At 38.7% G+C, this 17,244-nt stretch overlaps 1 protein-coding gene across 10 annotated transcripts in view; it reads right to left on the bottom strand.

Moving 5' to 3' along the window:
* PPA2 (inorganic pyrophosphatase 2) overlaps window positions 1-17,244 on the bottom strand; it is a 96,690-nt gene that overhangs the window by 62,677 nt on the left and 16,769 nt on the right. For 7 of the 10 annotated variants that reach the window (XR_009048732.1, XR_009048733.1, XR_009048734.1 and 4 more), the window contains 3 exons: window positions 13,126-13,170; window positions 8,860-8,913; window positions 6,954-7,073 (listed from right to left, as the gene is read on the bottom strand). Coding sequence is in view for 7 of the 10 variants with exons in the window: in XM_057705190.1 (XP_057561173.1) it covers window positions 6,954-7,073; window positions 8,860-8,913; window positions 13,126-13,170 (219 nt within the window). In the remaining 3 variants the exon portion in view is untranslated. The remainder of the gene's footprint in view (window positions 1-6,953; window positions 7,074-8,859; window positions 8,914-13,125; window positions 13,171-17,244) is intronic. The other 3 variants (XM_057705195.1, XM_057705196.1, XM_057705197.1) reach the window with 1 other exon arrangement.

Below are 17,244 nucleotides of genomic sequence, written 5' to 3'. Positions count from 1 at the left end.
AAAACTGCAAAAAATACAAACACATGGAGGCTAAACAATTCACTCTTAAACAACCAAGAAATCACTAAAGAAATCAAAGAGGAAATCAAAAAATATCTAGAAACAAATGACAACGAAAACACAACAACCCAAAACCTAGGGGACGCAGCAAAAGCAGTTCTAAGAGGGAAGTTTATAGCAATACAGTCCTACCTTAAGAAACAAGAAAATTATCGAATAAACAACCTAACCTTACACCTAAAACAACTAGAGAAAGAAGAACAAAGAAACCCCAAAGTGAGCAGAAGGAAAGAAATCATAAAGATCAGAGCAGAAATAAATGAAAAAGAAAGGAAGGAAGCCATAGCAAAAATTAATAAAACTAAAAGCTGGTTCTTTGAGAAGGTTGAGAAAATTGATAAACCATTAGCCAGACTCATCAGGAAAAAAAGGGAGAAGATGCAAATCAACAGAATTAGAAATGAAAAAGGAGAAGTCACAACGGACACCTCAGAAATACAAAACATCATGAGAGACTACTACAAGCAACTATATGCCAGTAAATTGGATAACCTGGAAGAAATGGATCAATTCTTAGAAAAATACAATCTTCCAAGACTGAACCAGGAAGAAATAGAAACCATGAACAGACCAATCACAAGGACGGAAATTGAGGCAGTGATTAAAAATCTCCCAACACACAAAAGCCCAGGACCAGATGGGTTCACAGGTGAATTCTATCAAACATTTAGAGAAGAGCTAACACCCATCCTGCTCAAACTCTTCCAAAATATCACAGAAGGCGGAACACTCCCAAACTCATTCTACAAGGCCACCATCACCCTGATACCAAAACCAGGCAAAGATGTCACAAAAAAAGAAAATTACAGACCAATATCACTGATCAACATGGATGCAAAAATCCTCAACATAATACTAGCTAACAGACTCCAACAGCACATTAAAAAAATCACACACCATGATCAAGTGGGGTTTATCCCTGGGATGCAAGAATTCTTCAATATACGCAAATCAATCAACGTGATACATCATATCAACAAATTGAAGGATAAAAACCATATGATCATCTCAATAGATGCAGAAAAAGCTTTTAACAAAGTTCAACATCCATTTATGATAAAAGCTCTCCAGAAAATGGGCATAGAAGGAAATTACCTCAACAGAATAAAAGCCATATATGAGAAACCAAAAGCCAACATCATTCTAAATGGGGAAAAACTGAAAGAATTCCCTGTAAGAACAGGACAAGACAAGGGTGTCCACTCTCACCACTATTATTCAACATAGTTTTGGAAGTGTTAGCCACAGCAATCAGAGAAGAAAAAGAAATCAAAGGAATCCACACTGGAAAAGAAGTAAAATTGTCACTCTTTGCAGATGACATGATATTATACATAGAAAACCCTAAAGACTCTACCAGAAAACTGCTAGCACTCATTGATGAGTTTAGTAAAGTAGCAGGATACAAAATTAATGCACAGAAATCTCTTGCATTCCTATACACTAACAATGGAAGAGCACAAAGAGAAATTAAGGAAACTCTCCCATTCACCACTGCAACAAAAAGAATAAAATACCTAGGAATAAACCTGCCTAAGGAGGCAAAAGATCTGTATGCAGAAAACTTTAAGACACTGATGAAAGAAATCAAAGACGACACAAACAGATGGAGGGACATACCATGTTCCTGGATTGGAAGAATCAACATCGTGAAAATGTCTGTACCCAAAGCAATTTACAGATTCAATGCAATCCCCATCAAATTACCAATGGCATTTTTCACAGAACTAGAGCAAGAAATCTTACGATTCATATGGAAACGCAAAAGACCCCAAATAGCCAAAACAATCTTGAGAAGGAAAAATGGAGTTGGTGGAATCAGGCTTCCTGACTTCAAACTATACTACAAGGCCATAGTGATCAAGACAGTATGGTACTGGCACAAAAATAGAAAGGACAACCAATGGAATAGAATAGAGAACTCAGAAGTAAGCCCAAACACATATGGGCACCTTATCTTTGACAAAGGAGGCATGAATGTACAATGGAAAAAAGACAGCCTCTTCAATAAGCGGTGCTGGGAAAATTGGACAGCAACATGTAAAAGAATGAAATTAGAACACTTCCTAACACCATACACAAAAAGAAACTCCAAATGGATTAAAGACCTACATGTAAGGCCAGACACTATAAAACTCCTAGAGGAAAACATAGGCAGAACACTCTATGACATCCATCAAAGCAAGATCCTTTTGGACCCACCTCCTAGAATCATGGAAATAAAATCAAGAATAAACACATGGGACCTCATGAAACTTCAAAGCTTTTGCACAGAGAAAGAAACCATAAACAAGACTAGAAGGCATCCCTCAGAATGGGAAAAAATAATTGCCTGTGAAACAACGGACAAAGGATTAACCTCCAAAATATACAAGCAGCTCATGAAGCTTAATACCAAAAATGAAAATAACCCAATCCACAAATGGGCAGAAGACCTAAATAGACATTTCTCCAAAGAAGACACAGATGGCCAACAAATACATGAACAGATGCTCAACATCACTAATCATCAGAGAAATGCAAGTCAAAGCCACAATGAGGTATCATCTCACACCAATCAGAATGGCCATCATCACAAAATCTGGAAACAACAAATGCTGGAGAGGGTGTGGAGAAAAGGGAACTCTCTTGCAGTGTTGGTGGGAATGTAAGTTGGTACAGCCACTATGGAAAACAATTTGGAGGTTCCTTAAAAAACTACACATAGAACTACCATATGATCCAGTAATCCCACTCCTGGGCATATACCCAAAGAAAACCATAATCCCAAAAGAAACTTGTACCATGTTTATTGCAGCACTCTTTACAATAGCCAGGACATGGAAGCAACCTAAATGCCCATCAACAAATGAATGGATACAGAAGATGTGGCATATATATACAATGGAATATTACTCAGCTATCAAAAGGGATGAGATGGAGGTATATGTAATGAGGTGGATAGATCTAGAGTCTGTCATACAGAGTGAAGTAAGTCAGAAAGAGAAAGACAAATATTGTATGCTAACTCACATATATGGAATCTAAAAATGGTACTGATGAACTCAGTGACAAGAACAAGGATGCAGGTGCAGAGAATGGACTGCAGAACTCGAGGTTTGGGGGCGCGGGGGGGGGTGAAGGGTAAGCTGAGACGAAGCGAGAGAGTAGCACAGACATATATATACTACCAACTGTAAAATAGCCAGTGGGAAGTTGTTGTATAACAAAGGGAGTTCAACTCGAGGATGGAAGATGCCTTAGAGGACTGGGGCGGGGAGGGTGGGGGGGACTCTAGAGAGGGTGGGGGGGAGTCAAGGGAGGGAGGGAATATGGGGATATGTGTATAAAAACAGATGATTGAACTTGGTGTACCCCCCAAAAAATTAAAAAAACAAAAAAACAAAAAATCAAACAAACAACCCAATCAAAAAATGGGCAGAAGACCTAAATAGGGATTTCTCCAAAGATATACAGATGGCCATGAGGCACATGAAAAGCTGTTCAACATCACTAATTATTAGAGAAATGCAAATCAAAACTACAATGAGGTATCACCTCACACGGGTTAGAATGGGCATCATCAGAAAATCTACAAACAGTAGATGCTGGAGAGGGTGTGGAGAAAAGGGAATGGTCTTACATTGTTGGTGGGAATGTAAATTGATACAGCCACTATGGAGAACAGTATGGAGGTTCCTTCCAAAACTAAAAATGGAGTTACCATATGACCCAGCAATCCCACTCCTGGGTATAGATCTAGAAAAGATGAAAGCTCTAATTCAAAAGGATACAAGCACCCCAATGTTCACAGCAGCTATTTACAATAGCCAAGACATGGAAGCAACCTAAGTGTCCATCAACAGACGGATGGATAAAAAAGATGTGGTACATATATACAATGGAATATTACTCAGCTGTAAAAAGGAATGAAAGTGGGACATTTGTAGAGACATGGATGGAGCTACAGACAGTCATACAGAGTGAAGTGAGTCACAAAGAGAAAAATATCGTATAGTAACACATATATGCAGAATATAGAAAAATGGTACAAATCAACCGGTCTGAAAGGCAGCAACAGAGACACAGATGTAGAGAACAAACATATGGACACCAAGTGGGGAAAGCAGGGGGGTTGCGGTGGGATGAACTGGGAGATTGGGATGGCCATATATACGTTACTAATAAGAAAAAAAAATCAAATTGTACACTTTTAATATATGCAGTTTATTGTATGTCAATTATATCTCAATAAAAGTTCTTAAAGGAAAAAATAAAATTAATACAAAAAATTTTTTAAAAATTAAAAAATAAAATAAAAAGATAATAAAGATCTCTGGTTGAAACAGCAGAGAGAATACAGGTCTATATCCTCCTCCTCACTTCCATTCTGCCCCACTGGCTTCCTTTCTGTTACTTGGACATTCAAGGAGTCCTTCCACCTCGGGACCTTTATACTTGCTGTTTCTTGATGCATTTCCTAGACGCCCTGGGTGGCCCTCACTTCCTCAGGTCCTTACTAAGATACCACCTTCTCACTTTCTTCAGGTCTCCCCTCAGATAACACCTCCTTGCTGAGGCCTTCTCCCTATCTAAACTGCAATAAGCCCAACACAGCCTAGCCCCTTTCCCTGCTTTTATTTTTTTTTCCAACACACTTACCACCATTTAATGTACTATACATTTTCCCTTTTTTTTGGTCTGTCTCTCTGCCCAGAATAAAAGTCCCAGAAGAATTTTTGTCCCTTTTATCACTGCTTTATCTCCAGTACTTAGAACATGGCCTGGCAAACATTAGGTACTCAAATAATGTGTATAGAATGAATGAACAGCTCTGTGAAGGAAGGGCTGGCGTGCAAACGACAGGGGACACTCCAAACACTGCAGAAGCAGCTGTGGTGGAATGGAAGTGAGGAAGGACAAAGGCTGCAAACAGAGTCAGCAGAAGCAGGGCCAGGTCATCAAGGGCTGAGGAGCCACGTTAGGAACTTTTAATTTTATCCTTTTAGCAACAGGACACCAGTAAAAGGTTCTCATAGGGGCAAAAATGGTATTGTGGATGCTGGGTGGAGTATGAAATTTTGGTAGGCAGTGGTGGACGCAGGGGGCAAAGAGCCAGCTGCAGTCTAATTCTGTTCTAATATAAGGACTACCGCACCTAACAGACTAATATAATAGCAGGTAAGAGCACCTTGAACATTCAAACACATCCAGAGGAGCACAAAAATTTGTCAGGACTTTAAATAAAGTGTAAAAGATGAGCTGGTAGCATCTATTAATGCTCCACTGTAACCACTGGTTTAGCTGTTAATCACCCCACCTCCAGGAGACTATAAATTCTTTTAGAAAAAAAGACCTACAATAATAAAAGTATCAGTAGTAATAATAATGTGATCGCTATCCATTGGGCACTCTTCTAAGATGAACGCGCAGTAACTCATTTAACCTCACTAGCACCACGTGCAGTAGGTACTTTATCATCTCTATTTTACAGATAAAGAGAGTGAGGTACAGAAAGACAAAGGAACTTGCCCAAGGTCACATTACTAGGCAGTGGCAAGCTGGCTCCAAAACCAACATTCTTAGTCACTTATTATGCTGCCTTGACCTTGTATTTATCTCTCATTTTTCTTTGTTTACCCAACACCTGAAACACAGCCTAGCACATAAATCCTTAATAAATGTTTAATGAAATAAACATTCTTTTTATGGCTCTGTTTTTGTCTTTCTCTAACTCAATGGCTTCTTTGGCCTTCCCCTCATCTATATCTTCTCCTACAGACAATATCCCCTAAGCTTAACAAAAAAGTTCTTGCCCTTGCACAGCTAGGTCAAACAGAATGTCTACTTAGGCACCTGGAGAGTCAGAAAACCTGCCTTCTTGGTTTCAACAGACATCCTCATTCTTAGCACACCATTTTAGAAGTGCCTGTTTTAACCAAGAATGTATCCACGTGGGTGGTCCAACTGCATCAAAGACAGCCTGACTCTTTAGAAAACATTTTCCCTTTTTCTTTTCCTGTGAATGTTTATTCTACACGGGCAGCTGTTTTTTTGAGTTGGATAAAGCAAGACCCCCTTTTCGCAGATATTTCCCAAAAAGCATCTTGGAATTCATGCAAAATATTAAAACTAATAAATAAGATTAAAATGTCAAAATCAAATATGCAGATAGACAGATGCTCTAATGGCTTTTATAAACACAAAGGCAGATGCTTCTCTATGTCCCCAAACCTAGATTTCTGATTCTGCATATTCTGGGTTTTACTCACTAAATTATCTGGAAGGAGTTACCACTTTCCAGGAGTGAGGAAACATGAGAAGAAAACAAAAGGGGTGAAAGAAGAAAGGAAGAAAAGCAAATAGTGTTACTCTCAAATAGGAATGCTGCTTTACCATTACTCAGTCACTGTTTTCATTGCTTCCCACTTAAAAATTATGCATTCGTAATAGTATATAATTAAGTTGCCTTATTCAATTCACAATGAGTTCTGAAAGAGGTTACAATTTAAAAGGTTCATCTGTTAAAGTTTAAAAAACAAAATTCATGCTGTCATATACGAATGTATATAAAAGCATAACTTGTCATATCCAAAGAAATGATTGCAGATAAAGGAGATAAAACATTTTCCACTGACGCTTAATAGCCAAGCCCAGAAAAAGAAATGTGTTCAAAATGCCAAATGTGATGTTCTCTATACCCAACTCTAAGAACTTGAACACAGACATATATATATACTTTGAAAAAAAAATTTACTGATACCATAAAACTCCGCATTAAAAAAATTTTAAATTTACAAATCTCTCACACTGACGTGTCCTCAGAATCAATTTAAATTCAAGTAGTTTACAGGATTTACAAGGCAATTTTTTCAGAAGACAGAGAAGTTTTACCATTGTAACAAAAATGTTACCTGAGGGAGGGCACCATAATTCCATATATAACCCTTGTGAGGAAAGATGTTTGCCACATAGCGAAGCTTGCCATCCTTTTCATCTTGTTTAATGGGATTCAATGGCTCCTCTGTGGCAATCTAAGCAGATGGGGTGTGGGGGATAAGAAATGATTAATCCCATATTCAAATAGCATTTTTTAAATCTGCTATTATCAGACTAAAGATTCATATATGATCTTACTGATCAAAGATACTTTAAAATAAATTAAGCCAGTTCTTATTTCTAATTTACCATTCTGTATGTAAAAAAAAAAACAACAAAAAACCTGTCTGGAAAGGAAACATCAGATTATATTTTTAGGCACTCTAGTACTTATGAACTCATTATTTCTAACAAAAATAATAAAAATTATTAAAATGGCAAGAGGATAAGGATTAATCAACTTGCTTTTTGTTACTAATCTCAGACTTTCTACCATCAATCTTATAATAAAGTTAACTTAAAGATTTTCACCAAGTGATTTCATTTCAGTTACCTTTCAAACATATCCAGATTGCCATGCAAAAAGAAAAATAAAAACTATCCTACAAAGTAAATAAAAAATAACTGAAGCCATGTTTGAATGAATAAACACTGCTTACATTGGGCAGAATCTCACAGATTCTTGATCCTATAACCGAATGAGGTAGACAATAGCCAGAATGATAAAACGTATTTAAAGCAAAAACAAAAGAAGAGGGCTTCCCAGATGGCATGGTGGTTAAGAACCTGCCTGCCAATGCAGGGGACAGCAGTTCCATCCCTGGGCTGGGAAGATCCCACATGCTGCAGAGCAAACTAAGCCCGTGAGCCACAACTACTGAGCCTGCGCTCTAGAGCCCTCAAGCCACAACTATTGAGCTCTCGTGCTGCAACTACTGAAGCCTGAGTGCCTTGAGCCCATGCTCCGCGACAAAAGAAGCCACCTCAATGAGAAGTCGGTGCACCAAAATGAAGAGTAGCCTCTACTCGCTGCAACTAGAGAAAGCCCGCGCAGCAGTGGAAGACCCAACGCAGCCAATAAATAAATAAAATTAATTTATTAAAAAACAAAAGAAGAATCTAATAACTTTACTTTTTCTATTAAAATATTAACAACAACAACAAGAACAAAAATACCAGGCCTTGGTGTAGTTACTGACAATCCTCCAAATATAAAATCTGAGAAATAGATTCTGACACAGCAATCCTTAAACACCTAAAATAATACTTGCCATCACATCCAAAGTCATTGGAGAAGGCTTAAATAACTAAACAAACTGAGCACCATAAATTAAATTTCACTCAGAACTATAAGGGATCTTACCTAACTGAAGATGAAATAATAAAATTCTAAAAAGCAAAAGGGAAGTTCTTGATGTGTTCATGGTTCACGGAGGGGGTTAGCTAACCAGGGAACAGCAGATGCTCTTAGAAAGTGCTCGGAAATAAAGAGTTGGCCAGGAAAATGCTTTCATTCCTGGTAGAGTAAGATAAAATCTAAAGGAGAGTTAAGTCCTTAGAAACCAAAATTGCCATCAGCCCCAAATAATACGTTTCAGTTGTGTCCATGAACAAACTACATCTCAGAACGTATCTAAGAAAATCTTGAAAATATTCGTCATTTTCAAAGAGAGAGGAGTCAAGGAAAATTAAATAAATATGTGTATAACAAACTAGGGAGGCAAAAATGGAAAACACTCTCTTAAAGTGTAAATTCAGCTTTGAATAATATTTTCCTTTTTGAAATTAGATTCAAAGTCAGTTCACAAGAACGTTTTCCATTGTTTTTATTATAGTTTGTCAACCATCCCAAATTCAAAATATTATGGCAAACGACTTGAAACAAAGTTTTTATATCATTATTAATCATTTCCATTTGATATTAATAGAATATTTCCATACCTCCATTTTAGCATTTGTCCACCGAGGTACTTCGACAACCATGTTAAACAAATTCTGCAATTTAAAAACACAACAAAGAAAAAATTTTAAATCTTGCCTTTATTTTTTCACTTATCTCTTGCAATGAGAAGACTTTAGTTTTCCCCACAAAAAATGCTGAGTCTGCATCCTATGTCAGCCTATGCCTTAAATTCCTTCTAAAAAATTAGAGAAGAAGTGGCTTAAAACACAACAGAATTTAAACCTGATCATGTCACTTGCCCACTACTGTGCAGTGTTAGGAGTTGCTACATTTCTGGAAATATTTTTGCAGGCTAGTGACAGAACCAGAATGGAGCCAGGAAACCTGTTTCAATTTCATTTTTCAACTGAAATAGGAAAGAGAGCTGAATGTCTCACTTTTCCAGTCTACAAAGTAAGTGTGATAATCTCCTTCCTCACCTAGCACAAGATTGTTGTGAAGATCAATCACATACTTTAAATGAAAATACAGACAATTATGAAGTATTTTAAAAATTATAAAACAATGTTTAAATCCAAGTTATTATGATCATAATATAAAATTAAGGCTATTGGTATAGGTATAAAGTTTACAAAGAGTTTCAAAGCTTAGCTTGCATGTCTAGTGATCTCTGGTTCCCTAAAGTTACAAAAGGACCATCACTTCTTTTTAGCATTTCTGAACTTTGCAGAGTACTTAAAACAAAAGAGACTCTAGATCAGCCGGTGAGTAAAAATAATTTCCTACAGTAATGGCCTTACAAAGAGAAAGTCTGACACTTAAAGTTGACTTGCGTGCCACTCTGGTATCAGTAACCAACAACTTTTCAAAGCAATGATTTAAAACAGTCCTACTTCAAGTGTGATCATGGACCCAGGCTAATCTGCAAGCTGACTATTCCTGGTTCATTTAGAAACATTTACAACAATTTGACAGAGTAATTTTTATGATTCTTGAACGTAATAACAAAAATTTGGAACTTGAATTATGCTCTTCTAATAATTCATTTTGATTGAATTTTTAAGTATCAGTTCACAACAGATTAGAAATAAACAAACCAAAAGACTATCCTTCACCACAGACCATCTGAAAAGCAGTGATTCCATATAGTTACTCTCAACTGGGCCACACTGCAAAATCACCTGGAGAGCTGGAACCGATCAAAGGAAGAGAAATTCCTAGAACCCCATCTCCTGCACATTTGAATTCAGTGGTTCTGGGGTGGAGTCATGGCACTGTTCATGTTTAGAAGCTTCGCAAGCAATTTTAATAGGCAGCCAGAGCTGAGAACCTCTGGTTTAAAGCAAGGCTAAACAATATATGGGACTTTCTTAGTGAAACATGAATGCTATTAATTCAAAGAATGCTGTTTACACAATTAAATATAAATCGAGCCACAAAAATAATGATGGTTTTTAAGTTCTTCTAGATACGACTAAAGTTTACCAGTGACAAAACTGCATGCTCATAATGAGACAAAGAACAAAGCTGAGAATCAATTCTCAACAATTGCTTCTTAGAAGTATGTCTCATACCTATCTTAGCAACCTTACACACAGGCCTGCTGTTATGTTTCATTTTCTATGCTCTTTCAAGAGGTACCCCAGCACCTGTTTAAATATGTCTGAAGTAGCTGTTAAAAAGAAAAACCTAAGTAAATGGCAGATGTTCGCATAATTTATTCATCCCTGAAAGTCTGGCTATAAGAGAACAAATGCATGCAGATGACTACTCAGAGGTGACAGAGAAGACAAAGCTAGTGACAATCCTTTACACAACGATACCCACCAAAACCACTCACAGAGACTCGAATTAGGCCAAAAGAACAATGGATCAGGTTTGAATTTTAAGCCTGCAAACTATACTCTCCCCCATCATTTGCTCCTGATCACTAGGAGTGTATTTCCAGCCTGTTTTTCTTCTTTCTGACTAAAATGCAGGCGACCTGTAATTTTTTAAAGCCAATGTTAGTCTGGTTATCCTAAGATTGGTGTTAATTACAAAGCAAAAATGGCCTGCTGAAATTTATTAGGAAATCACAAAGATACAAAGGGACACATTTCAAATTCGGAAAGCTGGATGCGGGTCAGGGGGCATTTACCTCTTCCTTCAGTTATTTTCTTTCTATTTTTCCCTTCCATTTTTATTGCAGAAAAAAAAAAAAAAAAGATGAAAAAGCAGTCAGTAAATTTTATATACCTGGAGAAAAAAATGAGAGGAATCACCCTTCTATCCTCCTTCTAACGCTTAAAATATCAAATAAATTTCAGATTTGACACTAAAAGCAAAGGCAAAAAAGCAAAAATAAACAAGTGAGAATACATTAAACTAACAAGCTCTGCACAGCAAAGGCAACAAAATGAAAAGGCAACCTACAGAAGGGAAGAAAATATTTACAAGTCATGTATCTGTTAAGGGGTTAATATGTAAAATATATAAAGAAATCATGTAACTGAACAGCAAAAAAAAATCCAGTTAAAAAGCTGGGCACAGGTTTTAAACAGACACTTTTCCAAAGAAGACATACAGATGGCCAACAACACTCACCATCAGGGAAATGGGAACGCAAATCAAAACCACAATGAGCTACCAGCTCGTGCCTGTCAGAATGACTATCACCAAAAAGACAAGAAATAACCCGTACTGGCGAGGATGTGGGGGAAGGGGAACCCTTGCGCACTGCCAGTGGGAACGTAAACTGGTGCAGCCACAACGGAAAACAGTAGGGAGGTTCCTCAAAAAAATGAAAAGAGAACTACCACATAACCCAGCAATCCCGCTCAGGAGTATATATCCAAAAAAACTGAAAACAGGATACTGAGGACATATTTACACTCCCATGCCCATTATAGCAATATTCTTAACAGCCAAGACATGGCAACAACCTAAGTGCTGTCAGCAAATGAATGATAAAGATGTTGCATATATACAAGGGAATATTATTCAACCATGAAAAAGAAGGAAATCTTGCCCTTTGCGACAGGATGGATGACCCTGGAAGGTATTATGCACACTAAAGTAAGCCAGACGGAGGAAGTCAAATACTGCATGGCATCACCCGTATGTGGAATATTAAAAAATTTTTAAAGCCAAATTCATAGAAAGAGAGTAGAAACGTGGCTGCCGAGGCCTGGGGGCGGTGGGAGAAATAGGAGAGAATTAAAAAAACAAGAAACAAAGGAACAAAAAACCCACTCAAATCAGGTCGTCTCCAACACACAAACTGTGTTCTAAGAATTAAATTTTAAGTTGGCTGTGTATACTCAGAATACGTATTTCCCACTGAAACAACTGTTTCCAGATGAACACTGAAAGTCTCTAGGAACCTATAAAGACCTGAGCCCCTGAATGTCTATTCACCCAGCATCTGGGGCAGTGCTTCTCAAACTTCAGTGTGTATAGGGTTCCCTGGAACACTTGCTAAACATGTAGACTAGGCAGTCCCCATCAAGCAGAGATTCTGATTTAGTAGCTATAGAATGGACCAGGAATCTGAAATTTTAACAAGTGCCCTAAGTGGTTCCAATGCAGATGGCTTAGGACCATTTTGACAAACACCAGCTTAGGAACATACAAGATGGAGAGCAGGCAAAGGTGGTAGGAATTAAACAGCCCCCACAGCTATGTTTGGAAGTAGATTCGAAGGCTGGGGTCCTAAGTTTCAGCCAGATGGGAGACTAGATGGCAAGAAGGTTGGGAAGGGAAAAGAAGGCAGGAAAAGCTGCCTAGAATAAGCAAGATAAAAGGCATCAACAGCAAGAAAAGGGATGACAGACATCAGTCAAGTATTCTGGCCCTAAGTCAAGAACAATTAAGACTTGTTCCTGGATCCTAGAATAGTCAGATTCATAAACAGAAAGTAGAATAGTGGTTACCAGGGGCTGCATGGAAGCGGGAACGGAGAGCTATGGCTTAATGGGTACAGAGTTTCAGTTTGGGAAGATGAAACGTTCTGGAGATGGATGGTGGTGATGACTGCACAACATGTTAAACTACTTAATGTCACTGAACTGTACTCTTAAAAAAGTGCACAATAAATAAAATGGTAAATGTTATGTTATGTATATTTTACAAGGGAAAAAAAGAAAAATGGTAATATTGTCCCTAGCTGCCTTAAAGAGATACTAGAAGAAGAAAGACATCAGAATGCACACAAAAGTTTTGCAAGGGAGAATAATTCAGAATCATTTTACAAAGGCAAACTACCATCAAGGTCTTTAAGACAATAATAAGTGATACACACAAATAAAAGCCTTTAGATATACCTCATATTCATCATTTCGTGCTCTCTTTGTAGGAATGCCATTTTCCTATAAAAGAAAAGATGGTTATTAGAGAAATGCAATTCAAAAATACAATGAGGTACCATCTCACACTGGTCAGAATGGCCACCATCATAAAGCCAAGAAATAATAAGTGCTGGAGAGGGTGTGGAGAAAAGGGAGCCCTCCTACACTGCTGGTAAGAAGATAAATTGGTTCAGCCACTACACAGAACAGTATGAAGATGCCTTAAAAAACTAAAACTAGAGCTACCATATGATCCAGCAATCCCACTTCTGGGCATATACCCGGAAAAGATAAAAACTTTAATTCAAAAAGATACATGTACCCCAATTTTCACAGCAGCACTATTTACAATAGCCATGACATGTAAGCAACCTAGATGTTCATCGACAGATGAATGGGTAAAGAAGATGTTAGATGCATACATATAAATATATATATATATATAATGAAATATTACTCAGCCATAAAAAAGAAATAATGCCATTTGCAGCAACATGGATGGACCTAGAGATTATCATACTAAGTGAAGTAAGACAGACAGAGAAAGACAAATATCACACAGTATCACTTACACGTGGAATCCAAAAAAATGATACAAAAGAACTTATTTACAAAACAGAAATAGATTCACAGATGTAGAAAACAAACATATGGTTACCAAAGGGGAAAAGGTGGGAGGGATAAATTGGGAATTTGGGATTAAGAGATACACGCTACCATATGTAAAATAGACAACAAGGACCTATTCCATAGCTTAGGGAACTATATTCAATATCTTGTAATAACCTATAATGGAAAAGAATGAAAAAGAATATATATATGTATAACTGAATCACTTTGCTGTACACCTCAATCATTCTAAATCAACTATACTTCAATTTAAAAAGATGGTATTTAAGATTGTAATATTTCATGAAAGAATACAGCTGCATTGACTGCAAAGCAATGAAAATATGAGTACTGTACAAACATTCCACTACAGAGGCTTCCAGAAACCTGATTCAACAGAGAATCGACCAAATGCCCACTTCATTTTTCTCTCAGCATTTGCAACCCCAGTGCCTGAGCCTCAGTGTTCCATAAAGCAAATTATCAGAAAAGCTAAATCTCTTTCGAGTATATTTCCCCAGTTTTTATAAAACAAGCAAAGGCTCTGTTTGGTATTTACGAAAGGACTGGCAGTTTCCAGTGATTATGCTTAAAACAGTCATTTCATTATTGAAATGAAACTCCAGGGAGGGTGACTAACAAGCCATGAAAGTACTCGGCTGCACCTCCTGCCTGCGAGTTCCACTAAGGTGTGATTACCATGCCTCCATCAGGCGCTTCTAAACTAAAAGAGTATGTGGTGGGCTGGGGGGAAAAATTATACCGTTCACAAACGTTCACACCCTATACGTAACTTTTACACACCAAAGGACTGATGGAGGAAGCAAAACACACAGGAAAACAATTATTCCAAGTCAGTGCTGAAACGTTATTTCTGTTCCTAAAATACCTCCACCCAAAGCATCAGGTGCAACAGTTCTAATGGTTGTGACTGGGAACGAAGGAAACTGATTTACACAACCGCTGTGTGTGCCAGTCTCCACAGGCCCAGAATTCACTGGGATAGCCTGTTCTACTTCCTCCTGCCCTAGCCTCAATTTTTCATAACCCCAAGTCTCATGTTCCCCAAAACCCATCCTCCTCAGGTAGAATATTATGCCCATCGGGAAGTGTAAAGCTGACTCTCTGTTTTACCTCCATCCCATCCACTACATGATTCATACAAACATTATTATAATCATCATGGCTATTGTTATTAGGAATACAGACTCCGTCACAGGACACCCCCACCTGAAGAAGCACCCACCAGTCACTCCTACCTTGCGTACCCTCTTGTAGGTTTCTAGCGCTCAGCATTATCTGACTGACTTGCTTGTTTTGAGGTTGTGAGTCTCCTCTGGCTGAGCGGGAACTATGTTCGCTTTGTTCACTACTGTCAACTCGACTGCTTGGAATCCAGTCAGGCTCATAAGAAGCATTACAATGACTGTTTACTGAATGAATAAATTAATGAACAAATAAGTAGATAAATGCACGCACTTTTGGCCACAATCAAAGAGAGTTGTTGGGAGAGGTGAGATATCTAGGTTGGAGAGCTCACTGGCCAAAACACACGGACACACACACGCACACGTTCACACACAGACACACAGTAACTGTGGAGTTCCTTCTGCCCTCTCACTGGTTTCTTTCTCTCTCCAGATTCTATGGATTTCTTGTCCTGTAGCTGAATACTCCTCAGAAGTAATGAGCTAGAAGGGTTACACAGGAGCAGTTAAGATACAGGCTTTGCAGGGACTTCCCTGGTGGACCACTGGCTAAGACTCTGCACTCCCAACACAGGGGACCCAGGTTCGATGCCTGGTCAGGGAACTAGATCCCACATACTACAACTAAGAGTTCACATGCTGCAATGAAGGTGTCGTGTGCAACTAAGATTCAGCATAGCCAAATAAATAAATATTAAAAAAAAAAAAAAAAAAGATACAGGCTTTGTAGAAAAGGGTTCCCCTGCTGCCGAGCATCCTTTTCCTGGCTCTTTCTGGGAGAATTATTTATAGAAAAGTCTACAGACATTATAGGAAATGACTACAGTTTTACATGTGTCTGTAAAAAATAGTTTAGAATAAAATACCTTTCCTTTTGCCTTTTTTTTTCTACTATATCAAGGCACCATTACCTATTGTCTTCTTGACCTCAAAGCTGCTATCATTTAAAGTAAAGCCTGAAGAAACATTTAAAAAAAAAAAAGATACAGTCTGTGGAGTTAGAGCACCAAAGTTCAAATCTCGCCTCCACAACAAACTAGATCTGTGACGGTGGGCAAGGTACTTAACCTCATTAACAAAATAAGGGTGATAACAGTAGCCCCGGACGCACTGAAATAACGCAAGTCAAGCTCTGGGAGCAGTGCCTGGCTCAGCGCTGGGAGCGCTCAGGAAAGCTGCACTGCCGTCCTCCCCACTGCCGCCGGGACCGACAGTCCAGCCCCGGGCAGGGCTGCGGGGCCGCACCCATCCCACCCCAGTGCTCCGGAACCTCAGGATGGCGCCCAACACGTGGTCCCTGAGGCAACACCAAAAAGGTCAAACTGGCCTTGCATCCGAGGCAGCGTCCCCCTTCTTCACTGGCCTCTGCCCCCACACTGATCTCACCACAGTTCTAGAAAACCCAACCCCACTGACCAGCCCCACAGAATCTCAACCTGGAATGTAGTCCTGGGTACTTACTTAACAGTCCTGCCCCTTAAAAAATGTGCTTATGAAATAAGTCAATTAAGGGCTCGGATGTTAAGGAAAGAGCTTCCAACGCTGACGACTAATGTCCACTACCAATTATGCCATCCCTCCAACGGTCAGGGGAGCCCTCGCAGCACTCCGGTGTTCCAAGCCCCTCACAGTTCCACCCTGAGCAGCAGATCTCCCTCCCGGCAGACCTGCATGCTTTCCATCCTCACACCCATTAAGTAATTTTAGGTTTTAAAAGAATAGCTATTCAAACACGACGACTTTCCCAACTTTATCTTTCTAGCATCTGTCTCATAGGCTAATTAAAGAGCATGAAATGCTAGTTCAAAACCTGGTTGTGGGCCTTATCAGCTGTGTGACCTTAGACAAGTCAATAACATGCCTTCAGCTCCAGTGTCCTTGGAGAATGATAACAGCCACTCATGAGGATGAAAACACATGGCACGTGTTCACATGGTGGCTGGCAAATGAAAGAGTCCACAAATGCCAACTATCTTATCATTACTACCACCACTACTACTGTTAGTAAAAATAAGCCTCTTGTTAACCTCCTAAATTCTTAACCTTAAATTTTTATTTCCAGACAAATTCTAAGCTGTACAGACCACCACCGTCTCCTTCTCCCCAAGTCCTCCTGGAAGAATCCTATTCTTACCCACATCCTAATTCACAAAGGAGGCTCGTAATCCTGTTATAGCTCTGTTGCCCTTCTTGACTTCGGACCACATTCTCTCCTTTCGAGATGCTTCCAGAAAGCATTTTATGCTGATACTAGAAGTACATATTTTCATGCCCAAAA

Source organism: Hippopotamus amphibius, chromosome 13 (assembly GCF_030028045.1).
Source record: "Hippopotamus amphibius kiboko isolate mHipAmp2 chromosome 13, mHipAmp2.hap2, whole genome shotgun sequence".
Lineage (NCBI taxonomy): Eukaryota > Metazoa > Chordata > Mammalia > Artiodactyla > Hippopotamidae > Hippopotamus > Hippopotamus amphibius.
This window is presented reverse-complemented; position numbering and strand designations above follow the sequence as displayed.